This window comes from Aquarana catesbeiana, linkage group LG02 (genome assembly GCF_042186555.1).
Source record: "Aquarana catesbeiana isolate 2022-GZ linkage group LG02, ASM4218655v1, whole genome shotgun sequence".
Taxonomy (NCBI): Eukaryota; Metazoa; Chordata; class Amphibia; order Anura; family Ranidae; genus Aquarana; species Aquarana catesbeiana.
Genome location: NC_133325.1, coordinates 91,813,072 through 91,831,173, shown reverse-complemented (window position 1 = coordinate 91,831,173; position 18,102 = coordinate 91,813,072). Strand labels below are relative to the sequence as shown.

Below are 18,102 nucleotides of genomic sequence, written 5' to 3'. Positions count from 1 at the left end.
TTATTAACGAAATTTTAAAATATTTTTTTCCCATATTTTCGGTCTCCTTTTTTATTTATTTATTTTATTTTTATTTTTTTAAATAAAAAACCCAGCATTGATTAACTACCACCAAAAGACAGCTCTATTTGTGTAAAAAATAATGATAAAAATGTAATTTGGATAAAGTGTTGAATGACCGTGCAAATGGCATTCAAATGTGAGAGCGCTGAAAAGCCTGGCAGGAAGGGGGTGAAAGTGCCTAGTAGGCAAGTGGTTAAAGGTTTTGTTTTTTTTTTTTTTGACGACCAGCCGCCATCGGTATACGTCAGTAATTTGATGTGGAATACCATTGTTATGGCAGCAGATAGCTGCCATAACCCCGGCATCCTCAACGGCGGGTGACTGGCTTTTAGATAAGTCTCTGCTGCGGATTCGGTGCAAGATCACTTTTATCGGCGGCGGGAGAGATGCCTCTCCCCCCACACTCTGGTCACCTGCCACTTACCGGAGCCATTGGTAGTGGCGGAGATGATCGTGTCCTCTCCCTAGTGAGACTGGATGCCGGGGAAAGATGGCCCCCGCTCGGCACCATAATGGCTCCATAACATCAACGTCACTTCCGCCCAATGCTCTTAAAGGGGTTTTTTTTTTTGTTTTTTCTTTTTTCAAAAGGCTTTTTAATGCAATAATAAAAATAAAAAAAAAAAATGTAAATGTGAGATCTGAGGTCTTTCTGACCCCAGATCTCACATGAGAGGTTCTGTCATGCTTTTTTTCTGTTACAAGGGATGTTTACATTTACATAGGAATAAAAGTGACCCAATGAGCTCATGCGTAGAAGTAAACGCATACATAAGTCGTGCCCGCATATGAAAACTGTGTTCAAACCACACATGTGAGGTATCGCCGCGATCGTTAAAGCGAGAGCAATAATTCTAGCACTAGACCTGCTCTGTAACTCAAAACTGGTAACCTGTAGAAATCTTTAAGTGCCAAAGTTTGGCGCAATTTTGAAGCATGACATGTTTGGTATCAATTTACTCAGCATAACATTATCTTTCACAATATAGAAAAAAATTGGGCTAACTTTACTGTTGTCCTATTATTTAATTCAAAAAAATGTATTTTTTTCCAAACAAATTGTGCTTGTAAGACCGCTGCGCAAATACGGTGTGAAGTAAAGTATTGCAATTACCAGCATTTTATTCTGTAGGATGTCTTAGAACCCCCAAACATTACTTTTTTTAAAGTAATTTTTCTAGCAAAAACAAAATGATTTTAACTTGTAAGCAACAAATCTCAAAAAGAGGCTCGGCCCTTAAGTGGTTAAATAATAAACATGTCATACCTCTATGCAGTTGTTTTGCACAGAGTAGCCCCAAACCTCTTCTCAGTTTTTTTCCGCCGACTCTCCTGGCCCCTCCCTCATGCCTAGTACCCCCCAGAAAAAAACACTATCTTTTACTTTTTGCTGTAATAAATATCACACATTTTTTATCAAAAGAACAAATTTTTTCCTCAGTTTAGGCCGATATATATTCTTCTACATATTTTTGGTAAAAATAATTGCAATAAGCGTATATTGATTGGTTTGTGCAAAAGTTATAGTGTCTACAAAATAGGAGATAGATTTATGGCATTTTTATTTTTTTTTTTATTAGTAATGGCGGCGATCTGTAATTTTTATCGGGACTGCGCTATTGCGGTGGACAAATTGGACACATTTTTGGTACCATTGACAATTGTACAGCGATCAGTGCTATAAAAATGCACTGATTACTGTATAAATGTCACTGGCAGGGAAGGGGTTAACACTGGGGAACGATCAAGGGGTTAACTGTGTTTTCTAACTGTAGGGGGATGGAACTGTCCAGGAGGAGAGAGAGATCGGTGTTCATACATAGTATGAACACACGATCTGTCTCTACACCCCTGAAAGATCCTAGACCCTAGTGGCCAAAAGGCGAAGCGACGTAAGGCAACATCGTTTCGCCCAGCCTTGCCATTCTGCCGCAATTTTACTGGTTGGCAAGCGGTGAATACTTGCTCAATCAAAGTTCTACACCTGAAAAGGACTAGAAGAAAAAAAAAACAGCCTGCGGACAGTATTGATGTGTGAAATCAATTTTTATTATTTTGCAGTAGTCTTCTGTGATTAGGGTTCAGCTAGCAAAACCGTATCAATTTTGTTTAATGTTTCAAATTACAAACAAAAAACTTGCAAAGATGAACAAAGGCCCTTTAATCTCCCTGAAATCAGATTCTCTGTGCAATGTTCCACAGTAATGAACAGTGTTTATCTGCAAATAATGGAAAATTACATTATCTGCAGTTTACTTTTTCTGTGAATAGAGATTTCGATATTGCATTTGTGGATTTAAAAACTAATGCCAACATGGTTATCTACATTGTAATTGATTTTGCAATTCAGAAACTTTGCATAACTACAGGTTAATGAAGTGCTCAAATACAGCAGTTAAATATAAACATCTTATTTGAAACTGATAAATGCTGGACATGGAAAAATATAACTAGTAGTCCCAGTCTAACCTTTTATATCATTTCTAGTGCCAGAGCTGTCCAGATCTCTGTAACCAATTAACTTTGTTGCTTCTGTTTGCAATACGGGAGGACGTATAATATGCAGATTAGCTCTACTCCTGCACCAGAATCCATTGCCTGTGGTGCTTTAGTTAACAGAATAGTTAAAACCCCGGTTTTGTTATCTTTTTCCAAAAACGATCGTTCGATTTTCCCCGTTTTCAATAGCAAATCGGAACCTATGAACGAAAATTTGTTAGAAAATTCTCGTATGACAAAGGCTTTTCTTGTTGTTGCTTATTGTTTCCAGATCATGCGCAGTCTTTCTTTCTTTTCAGATTTTTCTTGTACGAAAACAGTACACAATAAACGAAAATCGTGCATTTTGTTCCCGTGGAAGAAAAATTTTGTAGTTTTGTCCCTTCGGAAATTTTCAGACAAAAATTAGAAATCCACTGTCGAAAGTTGTGTACACCGATACGAAAATCGTATGAAAATTCTTTGGAAGAAAATGTTCGTCCGATTTTCTTAGTGTGTACTAGGGTTGCACCAATACCACTTTTTTAAGACAAGTACCAATACTTTTTTTCAAGTACTTGCCAATACCAATTGCGATACTTTTTTTTTATGTCATGCGACAGTGGCACTAATATGCAGCACTGATGAGGCATGGACTGTCGGTAGTTTTTTATTTGTATTTTTTTACAATTTTTTTTTTTTTTTTAACAATGCTTTCTTTCTTTTTTTTGGGGGGGGGGGGGGGGTGGATGGTGTCAGTGTTTTTTTTGTTTTTTTTGTTTTTTTTTAATTATTATTTTTAATTATTTATTATTTAATTATTATTATTATTACAATTTAACCTTTTTATTATTCTCTTTTTTTTCATATTTATCAGCTTTGTTGGGGGTGGGAGAGGTGGCTCTAAACAGACCTCTGACATCTCCCCTTTGAGACAGGGAAAGGGACTGAGGGCACAGATTCCCCAGTCCCTTTCTCTGCAGCTTCAGCTGCACTGAAGATGTATTAACAGGAGACAGAGGCTCCTCTCCATTCATAAACTGAGACATCGTAAACACAGTTTTACTATGCTCCAATTATGAATGTTTCAGTTATGATGAACGGACAGAGTCTGTCAGTGATCATATAAATTACATATTTACCAGCTCCTTCTTCCGCTCTCCATCCTGACAGATGGGGGGGGGGGACCGGAGGAGGACAACACAGAGGACCGGGGAGCTGGAGGAGAGTCTGGAGAGAGGGAGGAGGACACCAGAAGCCTGAGGAAGACTCGGGGAGCCGGAGGAGCACACGGGACAGTCGGAGGTGATTGGTGCGGCGGTGGGGGCAGTTACAAGCACCGATCCCCCGGTATAGCCTTTCAATAAAGCAGCTGACTGCTGCAAGAGGGAGAGGAGGAGAAGCGGCTGTCAACTGCATTATTGAAAGGCTATACAGGGGGATCGGTGCTTGTAACTCCCCCCACCGCCGCACCAATCGCCTGTGAGGCTGCCCCGCCCCCCCTGCTGCACCGAGGATGCCTGGCCCAATACAACAGGTATCGGATCAAGCGTTGGAACATTTGCACAAATACCGATACTCGTGAAAAACAGTCTGATGGGTTATAACCCTCTGTTGCTCTATCACATTTTTATTGATGGTGTCATTTTTTTTAACCAATGCCTTGGTGTGACGTCTTTGTATTCTTCAAAGTTTTCTATTGACTGATGTAATAGATTGAGTGGCTTATGTACCTTACCATTATACTGTTGAAAATCTTTATACCGCTATAGGGTTGAGTGAGTGGCTAAATCCTGTCCACTTAGCTTACTGCTCTGTACTTCCTGAGTTGATAACAGACTCCATTAATTTGTTTGGTCCTGCAGCATTTATTACCCATACAGTGTGGGGCCATGTCCAACACAGGCACATGCATTTCTACTCTTTCAGATTAGTATCTTTTTGTGCTTGGCCATAAGGATGATGAGAGCCTGTCACTTTTGCATCAGTGCTAAGGAAGTCCAAAACAGTGAACCGAGTTTTCATGTTGCAGCTTCTCACTCATCTGAACAAGCCTTTATTAAACTTGTATAATAATCTGTGTTTTGTGTTTCTTTGTAGGGATCAAAGCCACTTGTAAATGTATGTTTTATCCATGATGGCTGACCATCATCCTCCACCGCTGGAAAACACCCCACTGATAACAACTGACATTCCTCTTCTTCCTACACCCATTGTCAATGGAGAAGGTGGCCAGCAGGTATGTCCTGATAGTCTAGTAGTGATTTAAAGCTGTACATTGGAATGTAGACATAGTTTGATGGAGAACTTGCATCCACACTCGCTCAGGTTGAACTTGATGGACTAGTGTCTTTATTCAACCTTACTAACTATGTAACTATGTAACTTGCCATATGTATGGACACAGGGATTTTGAGCTTTGCATGTTTATGTGAATAATTGACCAAAATGTACCTAACTTACATTAAGTTAAGAGTTTGTCTCCCTACCTCCTTTATAAGGAAAGATGTTAATACTTACAGTACCTACCTTGTGACTGTACTGCCTAACTTTTTACTCTTTTGAAGAGCTGAAGGTAGCTGAGATGATGTCAGCATTTGACACACTTCTAAGTGTGTCAGATTTTTGGTCCTCCACTCTGCTCTGTGGTTTTACTCTGACCTCCCCTACATTATAGACCATCACACATTATATATTTTCCCCATTATTATTTAGAATTAAAACACACTAAATACATAAGGTATTTGCTTGTATTTTAGACTAATAATTTTATTTCCCTTGATGTGGCAATGTCTAGTGCAGATTCTCTGTATTAGTATTTCCGGGTACATTTTTTTTAAAAGGGGAACTATAATGGTTTTGGGTTAGTATATTTTTACAATTACTGTATGAAATACTTGCTATAGGGTTCCCCTAGCACCATAGCAGAAAGACAGCACAGCAGCAATCCCCTCATTTCATACAAGCTGGCTCCTATTGAAAACTCAATGGAAGTCATCCCAAAGAGATGTGTCACTGCTCTGAAGCATTCACTTGTGAGAATCTCTAAACAGGTCTTTCAGAAGGAGGTAATGAAAAACTAGAATGCTTTAAAAAGAAGGCTAAAGCTCCACCTGCTGACCTAAAAGGAGAATACAGAATAATATGCATTAGACCAACTATGTCAGACAGACTGCCAATGCTAACAAACAGTGCCACACCCCTAAGGAGATTGTCATGGGAAAATGTATTTTGGATGGCACTTTAAAGGCACCAAAAAAGTAAACACAAATAAAATGCAAAATGTTTATTGTACAAATATTAAAAACAGACCAAGGGGTTATGATGTACAGACCGCATACAAATGACTATCACATGAAATAACATAGGCGCACCCATCAATCAGCTAAAAAAGAGACAAAATTAAGGTCATTGATATATGAATGAAACTCCAACGTGTTTCAACTTCTGTTGTCTTCTTCAGGGGATTAATGCGATGGGTAATCTCTACAAAAGACAATACAATGACCAAAACGTACAAAAATTGTCAAAGCTAGACGACATAACAAACTGTATAGTATAATAAACACATTCACAATGATGCCCCGGGATCACAACAGGCAACCAGGTAGGCAGAAAAGGGTTCAAGGGACATATGACCTCTATATAAAAACTGTATTAAAAAAATATTTTAAACATCTTTTTAAATACCCAGACAGAGAGGGATTATAAAAAATATATATATAGTAGAGTAATAGCTTACTCATGCCAGAAAAACATTGTAGGTATCCCAAATCAAGAATGCCTATGAAGGCGGTATTGGTCTTGCACTGAAAAATAGCATATATTGAGGAAAATATTGATTCCAGGCCAGAGATTTGTAAAACCAAGATGTAAAAAGGAAAAAGCGGATCAAAACATGACTTGCCATATCAAGGGGAATCGTCCCCGATTAAGGGAATATAGGTGGACAAAAATAGGTGCTGGATGTTACTCTCTGATATATTTACCACAATCTGGAGATGGTGGCAAGTAACCCTTAAGGCGTGGCTAGTAGCTCAGGACTTGAAATTTTGAGCCCTGTGCTTATTATATGCATCGTTTATGAGTAGCCAGTATTTCTCCATTATTATTCCCAGTTATATATATATAGATAAATAGCTATAGATGTATATAGGTCTATCTATCTATCTATCTATCTTATCTATCTTATCTATCTATCTTATCTATCTATCTTATCTATCTTATCTATCTATCTTATCTATCTATCTTATCTATCTATCTTATCTATCTATCTATCTATCTATCTATCTATCTATCTATCTATCTATCTATCTATCTATCTATCTATCTATCTATCTATCTATCTATCTATCTATCTATCTCTACATCTATATAGATAGATAGATATATGGCTGTCCTTGTTATAAAGCAGTTGTTTATTTATGTGCTGCCAGTTTATTCTGGTTCCTGTTTGACCAAGTTTACAATTTAATTTGTTGATGGAGAAGTGACGTGCAAGGTATCACAAATTGCATAAAAGGAGAAGCAGTTCACTTTTCCTGATTCAGATTCAAGGCTTTATTGTATATTAAAAGTTAAATAGATCAGACTGTGTTCACCTGCTATGTCCAATTTCTGTCACTGAGACATAACAGGCAGAGCCAGCCGAGCTGCATGTATTTCTCATGCAGTGGTCTCATCCAAATTGTGACCGAGTACAAAGCACACCAAGCAATGTCAAATGTGCTTCTCTAAAGTGTGCATCTACCTGTGCTCCTCCAAAACATGACGAAATCATTATGTGCATCACCTGCTGATCTAAATCATTTAGAGATGCATAATTTGCCTTTTATTCTTCAAAGGACCTTCCTAGATTCCTTTAATTTTGTTTAGTCATCTGTTCAGACTTCCCTGAATGCAGCCTTTTCCTATGGCTAATGTTAGCTGCACTCTGTGGACAGTACCACTAGGACACAAAAGTATCTACAGTAGTTAAATGAAACCTGTTATGAAGGTGGATAGGAAGATGAAGGCTGCCATTGCTAAGCTTTTCTTATGAAAATGCTTGTCATGCCAACCCTCTTGTTTTACTAATCTGAGTTGGTGAACCACAACAGGTATGCAGTACTTCTGATTGTCCTTTGACTTTCCTATTTTGCAATAGAAAATATTGAAGCCAGTGGGCAAGTGTAAGGCCGGCCATACACGGTGCAAATTTGCAATTGTGTTCTCCCGGCGGGGGCGGGTGGGGGAAGCCGCCGGGAGAAGTCAGTGATTAGCGCTAGGGGCTATAGTAGCCGCTTGCGATAATTGGAAGTGAATCCGGCAGGCTGGTTTACCCAAGTTGATCGAACAACTTGGTACATTCAACCTGCCCATTAACGATCAAAGATTCTAACCGTGTCGGCTGGCTTACCTGCAATTTTCTAGCATTTTCAGAATTGAGCTTGATCTGGGGGCACCCAATCAGGTGCACTCCCGAGCTTCGGCTTTGTGTGTCCATTTACGCCTGAAGCTGTGGCTCCCTCTCCGTCTCTTGACTGGTTCACTGGCTGTGATTGACAGCAGCGGGAGCCAATGGCTTTTGCTGCTGCCAAAAAACAATCGGGATTGCTAGTCCCCGAAGAGGCAAGGCTCTCGTGGACATCACTGGATCGAGAGTGGGCTCAGGTAAGTATTAAGGGGGGCTGGGTGGGCTGCAGCACACAGAAGGTTTTTTGCCTTTGTGCATAGAATGCATGAAGGTAAAAAACTTTGTGCTTTTACAACCACTTTTAAGCTAGCCATACACCATTAGATTTTGTGTGCAGCCCACAGGCTGAAAAAAGAAAAAAAAAAAGTTAGATTGTTATCCATTGTTATCCATACTATACAGCGCGGATGGACAAATCTCCTACTGTGCCTATTGTATATACCTGAACAGTGGCTGCATCCGATCTGATCAGCTTCTCTACCCACCTCCTTTTTAGTTTTTCAGTGAAAATCCTGGATGTCCGACAGGGCCGCCCATGTAGCGAATTTCAATCTGTTCATTCGCAACCTGATGAAATTTGCATAGTTTATGGCCAACTTTCAAAAAGACGTGTTCATTGCAGAAAATGCAGTCTGCCAGCACAGTACGCACAGGGTTATTTACACAGCTCCCCAGCTGTCTCTTAAACAGAATGGAGTAGAAATTTAGAAGCTCTTTTTTGATCCAGCACTGAAGAGTGTTAAGGAGCAACTTTTAAATCTTTCTTTTTAGTTGAGCTATGTAAATGAGAACTTGTAACGAAATATAACGTATTATCCCAATTTGACTGCAAAAGTGAAAATACACTTTAACCCCTTAACTCCACCTCTCAGCAGCCCTTTAAGTGGGCTTTTATGCATGGGAGGCAGCATGGCTTCTGTATCATGTATCCGGTGTGGTGGGCTTTGACTGAAGTCAGATGGGGAACCTTCAGGATTGACCACCGTGAAAGCTCATCACACAGAAGTGCTTGGAATGTGCAGTGAGCACACTGTCAGCATACAGCCTCAGACTGCTGTGGATATATATATATATATATATATATATATATATATATATATATATATATATATATATATATATATATATATATATATATATATATATATATTGCATTGGCTGGGTGTTAAAGCCTTCCTACCTTTCTGCTGCATATATGTGTTATGCAGTCGGCAAGAGGTTAAAGCAGAACTATACTCTGCTTTGCTCCCTGAGTTCCTCACCCAGCCACTGACATCTTCATGTGGCTGGCTTCCGGGTCATAATCGCCATCTTTCATTGGTCGAGGCGGTGATGTTACTCCCACACGCGCAGATGTTCAGTCATATACGACATTGCTGACATTGTACAATGAGCTGCGCATGCGCGGCTCACTGTACAAAGGCGGACAGGCAGGTAAGTAGCTTTTACGCAGAAGATACAAAGCATGTCTCTTCTGCAATAAAATTCCTGCCTGTTCGACTTTTTTAATTTCACCCTAAAGTTCCACTTTAATATGCAGTTTTGCCACCCCTCTGCTATTCCATGAACTAATTAAAGTGCCATACCTCCATACCTGGCTGCAGGTTTGTGGGATAGATGAGAGCAGGTTGTGGCGCTCCAAGTCATAGGTGAAGTCACAGATCTGGGGAACTTGCAAAGAGCGCTCTCATAAAAGGACCCTGTGCTTGCTTTAATTTCTGTTTGATATTAAATTATTTACGGAAGATGCATTTGCAGCGCTTTCATATTATAAACAAGCAAAAAGGCCCCTGATGGTGTCTTTGATAAAACGCATTGTATAGAGCCTGGTCACTTGACGTCACTATGCACGGAAGTCAGCCATCTTGTTGGAAACTTGATTAGCACTGTTGGATTGACATGCGATTTATGCTTATGCTTTGAGATCTCCTTTTCTACTGCATGGTGCAGGATTTAAAACATCCAAAGCATACGAGCTCCAATGAGGATCTGACAGTGGCAGAGCTTAGCCAGCCTGTGGGATATCCTTATGCCTGTCTGCCACACTGGATAAAGTTTGGCAATAGAGGTTGTGACGGGACCGCTTATTTAAAGTGCCATACACCCGTTCTTGTGAGACCATCCAGAATACCTAGGAGTGCATTGGAGGAGGAATATGGAGGAGTTTTTCTTGTGCCCCAGAGCGGGGAAAGCATATTTTGATGTATGACAAGTTAAAAGTAAAGGTAAGCGCATTGTTGAATGGTGGTGGGAGTAACAGCATTTCTTCTTTTTATGAAACCGCACAAATGAGTGGATTACTTAAAGTGGATGTAAACCATATACCATTACCCAGTGAAGTGAACAGCCTCAGATGATACACAGGAATGAAACAAATCTCCCTACATAAGTTTTGCCTGTATATCTGCTATCTTCATCTTCATCTTTATATACTGTTAAGAAAGTGCACATTATGTTAGGAGATCTTCTCTTCCTGGTTAGCACTGCAGTGAAGCCTGGGCATACAGCCAAGACAGCTGATTGGAGGAAAGGCACACACCCCCTCTCCTCATAGGTAGAGACTATCAGCTCTGTTTGTTGAATAATTCAGCACACTGCTAATCTATTTTTAGTATCTTCCCCAACACAAAGTTCAGGGTGCTTTTATCATATGTGACAGAGAACTTGTCAGGAGTTATCAGGCTGATAAAAGAAGAACGGAGCAGGAGACAGCTACAGGACATAATGCTTTGAAGAGATATAAGAAAACACTGCAGATATATGTGCCCAGCTCAAATTTCATGAATGGGGTTTACATCCACTAAGTGCGTGATGAACTGAACTTTATATGAGGAAGCAGAGTGGCACATTTATTTTTTTCACTATTTTATGTATGTTGTTACAGCTTGTACAGTTCTGTTTTGAACGCAATAAAATGATTACTTTGTGCATGCATTGTAGAGCACACTGCTGATATATAAATTTTTTTTATTATCAGTTGAGTAACATACACAATTATTTCAGCACATAGAAAATGTATTATAGCACACTTTTCTGAAGAAGTATCAGCATTATTCATAGATAAGGCACGACAACATTTATTTGTTTTTGTTTGGTGATTAACATTGTGGGAACACAATTTGGTTGCTTGCAGTCATCCATTAATACCACATAATTAATATGTGTATATATATATATATATATATATATATATATATATATATATATATATATAAATAATTATGTGTGTGTGTGTGTGTGTGTGTGTGTGTGTGTATATATATATATATATATATATATATACATATAGAGAGAGAGAGAGAGAGAGACACAAACATCTCACAAAAGTGTGTACACCCCTCACATTTTTGTAAATATTTTATTATACCTTTTCCTGTGACAACACTAAAGAATTGACACTTTGCTTCCACTCAGAACAGGCCTCGCCATGGTCGACCAAGGAAGTTGAGTGCATGTGCTCAGCGTCATATCTAGAGGTTGTCTTTGGGAAATAGACGTATGAGTGCTGCCAGCATTGCTGCAGAGGTTGAAGGGTTGGGGAGGTCAGCCTGTCAGTGCTCAGACCATACGCCGCACACTGCATCAAATTGGTCTGTATGGCTGTCATCCCAGAAGGAAGCCTCTTCGAAAGATGATGCACAAGAAAGCCCGCAAACAGTTTGCTGAAGACAAGCAGACTAAGGACATGGATTACTGGAACCGTGTCCTGTGGTCTGATGAGACCAAGATGAACGTATTTGGTTCAAATGGTGTCAAGCGTGTGTGGTGGCAACCAGGTGAGGAGTACAAAGACAAGACAGTCAATCATGGTGGTGGGAGTGTCATGGTCTGGGGCTGCATGAGTGCTGCCGACACTGGGGAGCTACAGTTCATTGAGGGAACCATGAATGCCAACATTTACTGTGACATACTGAAGCAGAGCATGATCCCCTCCCTTTGGAGACTGGGCTCAGGGCAGTATTCCAACATAACAACCCCAAACACACCTCCAAGACGACCACTGCCTTGCTAAAGAAGCTGAGGGTAAAGGTGATGGACTGGCCAAGCATGTCTCCAGACCTAAATCCTATTGGGCATCTGTGGGGCATCCTCAAATGGAAGGTGGAGGAGCACAAGGTCTTTAACATCCACCAGCTCCGTGATGTCATCATGGAGGAGTGGAAGAGGACTCCAGTGGCAACCTGTGAAGCTCTGGTGAACTCCATGCCCAAGAGGGTTAAGGCAGTGCTGGAAAATAGTGGCCACACAAAATATTGACACTTTGGGCCCAATTTGGACATTTTCACTTAGGGGTGTACTCACTTTTGTTGCCAGCGGTTTAGACATTAATGGCTGTGTGTTGAGTTATTTTGAGGGGACAGCAAATTTACACTGTTTTACAATCTGTACACTCACTACTTTATATATAGGGTGGGCCAACTCAATATTGAACCCTACGGACTAAGACTGAGGTGCCATTAAAATTTATGTGCGTGCAAAGGCAGGCGTCACAATACTTTTGGTAATGTGTGTTTGTATATTTTGGGCTTTGTAGGTGTGTATGACTTGCTTTGTTTTTTTTTTTTTTTAACACAGTGGTACTGATATTTTTCATTGTTGCTATGGAAATGGGCATATCCGTGTAACCAACCTGCAGTTCAACTTAGCTGTGCTTTGTCTTTTCATGGCTTTCCCTAGTTTTCCATGCTTTGCGATTGCTGCAGTGCATTTTAAATGGTGATAAAGATCTCCTTGGGCTTCAGGAAAATAACAATTTGTGAACTGCTCATTCCATAATTTTTCACTTTTTCATTGTAAGATAGTTATATGCAATTTCCCATTTGAGCAAGTTTTTTTACTAATTTATATTCACCAGTGTTATTACCTTATTCTTCTTGATTTAATCTTTTATAGATTTCTTCCCTGTGCCTTACTCCGTTTGTTAAAATTGTCGTTGTCAAGAGGAAGGGTGGTATGGTTTGCAAATTTTGACCTGATTGTCCCATGACCACCCACTCGTGCCTCATTTCTGAAACTACATGGTCACACATTCTTTTTTTCCTTTCTATTCACAAATTTGATTTTAATAGTAATAGTTTAATAGTAACCATACGCCTGAAAATAAAGGACTGATTAATAATAGATTAAATTGTTTTAAAATCCTTTAAACTTTTAACACGAAAAAAGTTTGGCTTGGTTTAATTACATCGGAGTTTACACAAGGAACAGCCATTCTTTTTTAATAATGTCAATCTTTTTCTGTTGGTGAAAGTATTGATGTATTGCTCACTATTTGGTATTATTATTTTCTATCTTGTTATAATGAAAGAACAGTTATCAATGATTAAATCAAATGTACATAGCATTAAAGCATAAGTTCACCCTTAAAATAAATAAATAAATGCACATGTTTTTGAAGGTAAAAAAAGTGCATTTATTATTTTCTTTCTTAGGAGCCTACAGAGCATTGGACCCATGATCAGCAAATTGCAGGTGCAATGGCAGGCTCCTGCGGACGCTGTTACTACAGGAAGAATCAATGAGCTACAAGAGCTCTCACCAACATCCTCACAGTTCATTGAGGACTACAAGCTGTCCACCACAGTGGAAGACAGTACTTGTAGTTCATTTATAGAACTCTGTGAAGGAATGACGCAGCTGTATGGGTGGAGCCCCTTACAGCCACTCGGCTTTCAAATTGTGACAGCGGGTGCAGGAAGAGGATCTCCCTCTGCGTCCCTCTGCGTCATCGGGGGGCTGCAGCACTAAAAAAGGTTTTTCACCTTAATGCAATAAGGTGAAAAAACATGAGGGTTTACAACCCCTTTAACATGAGGAAACTGAAGGCCCAACCACATTGTTGGAACTCTGGAGGGCAGAGGAGGGTGCCAGCTTCTAGGAATGAAAAATGATTTAAAATAATATTAAACACTTTTTTTTTTTTTTTTTTTTTGTTTAAAACCTTGAGCATATTAAAATAAACTTTCCCCAAAATTCTTATCCAAGCAATTTACAACTTTTAGTACTGCTGGCTCCTGCTGTCTCAGTACTTCTTCCCTAAACTTCTAGTCCAGTGGTGGCTGGTGTTCAAAATTTTTGGGGGAGCACAAACAAACTGAAAAATTCTGAAAAAAAACCCCATCAAACGCAGCCACTGTGGCCTACCAAACTATCTCGGTGGCGCTGGGACAGCTCCTTGATGTCTTCTCCCGTCCTCTCTTCCCATCCTTTGCTATGATTGGAAGCCTGATTGGCTGAAACGACAGGCGCTGCGTTTGGTTGCCTATCAGGTGATGGGTAACAGATCCGAGCACCTGATTGGCGGAGAGGCGGTTTAGTGTTAGGAAAGCGAATATTCATTGACTTTTCTAACACAGCTGAGTGACCTGCGAGCGCCCAGCATGGGGATAGCAGGTCACCTTTTTGACGCCTATTAGAGCCTATGGCTCTAATCAGGTGCTTAAAAAAACCCTGCCACTGTAATTCAGGCACCCGCCGCCCGAAAAGGGGCCGAGCGCCTGAATAGGGGGTGGCAGTGGCAGCCATGGATAGATTCACGCACTGCATGAATCTATCTATTGGTGCTAGAGGGGTGGCAGGAGAGAGGGGGCGACGCCCATGCGCCCTTATGAACGCAGCACCACTGTCTTCACAGGAAAGTGTTAGTGGACAGTATAGTCTAATCTGGGAGGAGGGAAGTGCAGGAGACTCCTGCTGTGGAACAAGGGTGGCTGCTCAATGACCAGAGCACTTTTTACAATTTGGCACTGCGCTGCTTTAACTGGTAATTGCGCAGTCATGCTTTGCTGTACCCAAATAAAATTTGCATCCTTTTTTTCCTCACAGATAGAGCTTTCTTTTAATGGTATTTGATTGCCTCTGGGATTTATTCATTTTTTTTTTTTTTTTGCGATATAAATGGAAAAAGACTGAAAATTAAAAAAAAAAATGTATTTTCTACTTTTTTTTTATAAAAAAAATTCCAATGAACTCAATTCTAGTCATACATTTAGGCCAAAATGTATTCAGCCACATGTCTTTGGTAAAAAAATGTCAAGCGTATATTTATTGGTTTGCACAAAAGTTATAGCGTCTACAAATTAGGGTACATTTTCTAGAATTTACGCAGCTTTTAGTTTGACTTCCTATCTCATTTCTTGAGATGCTAAAATGGCAGAGCAGTAAACCCCCCCCCCCCCAAAAAAAAAATGAACCCATTTTGGAAGGTAGACACCCCAAGGAAATTGCTGAGAGGCATGTTGAGTCCATTGAATTTTTTTTTTTTTTGTCACAAGTGATTGAAAAATGACAAAAAAAAAAAAAAATACACAAAGTTGTCACTAAATGATATATTGCTCACACATGCCATGGTTATATGTGGAATTATACCCCAAAATACATTCTGATTACATATGACACCAGACCGTCGCTTGCGTTCGCCTTTGCGCGTGAGCACGGGGGGACAGGGGTGCTTTTTTTTTTTTTTTTTTTTTATGTTTAATTTTGCTTTTTTATTTTATTCCTAAACTGTTCCTTTAATTTTTTTTATTGTTATCTCAGGGAATGTAAATAAAAATATGATCTCAGTAGGTAGTGACAGGTACTCCTTTTTTTGAAAAAATTGGGGTCTTAAGACCCTTGAACTCTCCTCTGCCCTCAAAGCATCTGACAACACCAAGATTGGTGTAATAAAATGCTTTCCCAATTTCCCAATGGCGCTGTTTATATCCGGCGAAACCCAAGTCAGGAAATGCTCATAGCTTCCAGTTTCTTAGGCCATAGAGATGATTGGAGCTGTTCTGGTCTCCGATCAGCACTATGGTCAGCTGGCGGTACCACCGGCTGCATTCCCGGGTTCCCTGTTGGGACAGGTGAGCCCGAGAAAACCATGGAAGACGGTTTGGGGGGACGTGTATATTGTAATGTTGTTGTTTTTCATGCAGCCTGGGGGCTGAACGAAGAAAAGAGATTGATTGGTGGGTGTGCCCACCATTAGAATATGTCCTTCATCCACCCACAGAAAAATAAGGGAGAAGAGCGAGTTGCAGGAAGGACTCCACCAGGACTCTGTTACTGAAAAAACAGACTGATTTCTCCCATCCTTAGGACAGGAGAACCAGCCTGTAAATTCCAAGAGATGTCAGACCAGCGCAGTCAACAGCAGGGGCAGGACAGCAAGGGGAGGCTGGGGAACCCCACAGTGGCAGAACACCAGGGCCCAGTGGCAAGACAACCTTTGCAACCCTGATAGTTCTCCCACTGCTTTGGATCCTTATATTTTCTTGGTATGCTGGTGACATATATATCTTGTTTTCTGCCACCCTGGGGGGGGGGGGGGGGCAATACAGTAGGAAGGGAGCTTACTGCAGAACATGTGAAAGGGCCGTTGTGGGGACGTAGTAAAGGGCCCCAGTATATATTTATATAGATATATATATATATATGCATTTTATAGTTGCCCCCCTACTTTTGTCCCTGTCCCCCCCATGTGCCCCCCCTAAATATGAAAGCTGGAGACGCCACACATGCGCCAATTCCACGATCAAACAAGTGACTAAAAAGTGGCACGCTTGTTTAATAATTGTCCACATACAAGTGGTACCCCTTTCCGAATAAGGGTGACACCAAGTCCTACACAATCTTATCAGTGCTCCCTATGTAGTCTGGGCAGTTCTCCGGTTCTCCGTAACAATCTCTTCCCTCGTAAGCCATAAAAATATATGTATAGCCTGTTGCCCTGTCACAGAGCTTATACATCTTGACCCCATATCTGGAACACTTATTAGGAAGATACTGTTTGAATGACAAGCGGCCAGAAAACTTAATCGGGGACTCGTCAACGCAGACAACTTGATCTGGAGTAAACAAGGCTGCAAACTGCTGGTTGAAGTGGTTTACTGAGGGGTCGAATTTTGTAGAGCTGATCGTATTCAGGGTCACCCCGAGGATGACAGAGTTCATTGTTCATTATATATTTCATGTAATCACTCTAAGATGTGTAAACAATACATATATATTTTTTGACAGCAAATCAAACCCCTGAGGAAGACTTTGACCACGCATGTTGAAAAGCGTTGGAATTTTGCATACCAGATGTTTGACTAAATATCATGTACTGTTGTATGTTTGTACATTTTTTTGTAGAAATTTAAATGGTGTTATACATCTCCGACCAGAGCTCATATTTTAAATGTTTGTGTCCAGGCTATGTTGCCATTTTTTTCAATAAAAATTCTTTTAAATTATCTCTTCAACGCCTGTATTTCCGCTGCGGAAAAACCCCACTGTGGGAGATTTTGCCATATTGTAGTTTTTTTTTTTTTTTATCTTAATGCATTCTTAATTAAAGTGATTGTAAAGGGTCCCTCTTCTGCTCTCCTGGTCCATCCCTCTGGTGAGTGCCCCTCAGCCAGCAGCTTGCTACAGAGTTACCCAAGCCGAGTCAGAGCTCCGTGTATCCATTCAGACACGGAGCTCTGACCCGGCCCCACCCCCTCTCTCCCCTGATTGGCTGACTGATTTTGATTGACAGCAACGGGAGCCAATGCTGGCGCTGCTGTGTCTCAGCTAATCAGGAGGAGTGTCTTGGACAGCTAAGACACTTGTGTATATCGCTGCAGAGAGAAGGGGCTCAGGTAAGTAATTAGAGGGGTGCTGGGGGGGGGCTGCTGCACACAGAAGGGTTTTTATCCTAAAGCATAGAATGCATTAAGATAAAAAACCTTCTGCCTTTACAACTCCTTTAAGATAAAAAAAAAAAAACCTCTTGTGTGTAGCAGCCCCCCCAGCACCCCTAATTACTTATCTGAACCCCATCCACCCCTATCCACGAATGTCTAAGCCATCTGGGACACTCCTCCTCCTGATTGGTTGAGACACAGCAGCGGCACCATTGGCTCCCATGACTGTCAAAGTCAGTCAGCCAATCAGGGGAGAGAGGGGGCAGGCTGGGTTGGGGCTTGGGTGCCACAATAGAAAGCTGCTGGCTGAGGGGGCACTCAATAAGACGGAGGGGCCAGGAGCAGCAAAGAGGGACCCCAGAAGAGGAGGATCCAGGCTGCTCTGTGCAAAGCCAACTGCACAGAGGAGGTAAGTATAATCATGTTAGTTATTTAAACAAAAAAAAA

At 40.6% G+C, this 18,102-nt stretch overlaps 1 protein-coding gene across 3 annotated transcripts in view; it reads left to right on the top strand.

Moving 5' to 3' along the window:
• Positions 1-18,102, top strand: part of FNDC3A (fibronectin type III domain containing 3A) — a 459,441-nt gene that overhangs the window by 116,382 nt on the left and 324,957 nt on the right. For all 3 annotated transcript variants that reach the window (XM_073613177.1, XM_073613181.1, XM_073613178.1), the window contains exon 2: positions 4,642-4,780. In XM_073613177.1, the coding sequence (XP_073469278.1) occupies positions 4,661-4,780 (120 nt within the window). In that variant the 5' untranslated portion in view covers positions 4,642-4,660. The remainder of the gene's footprint in view (positions 1-4,641; positions 4,781-18,102) is intronic.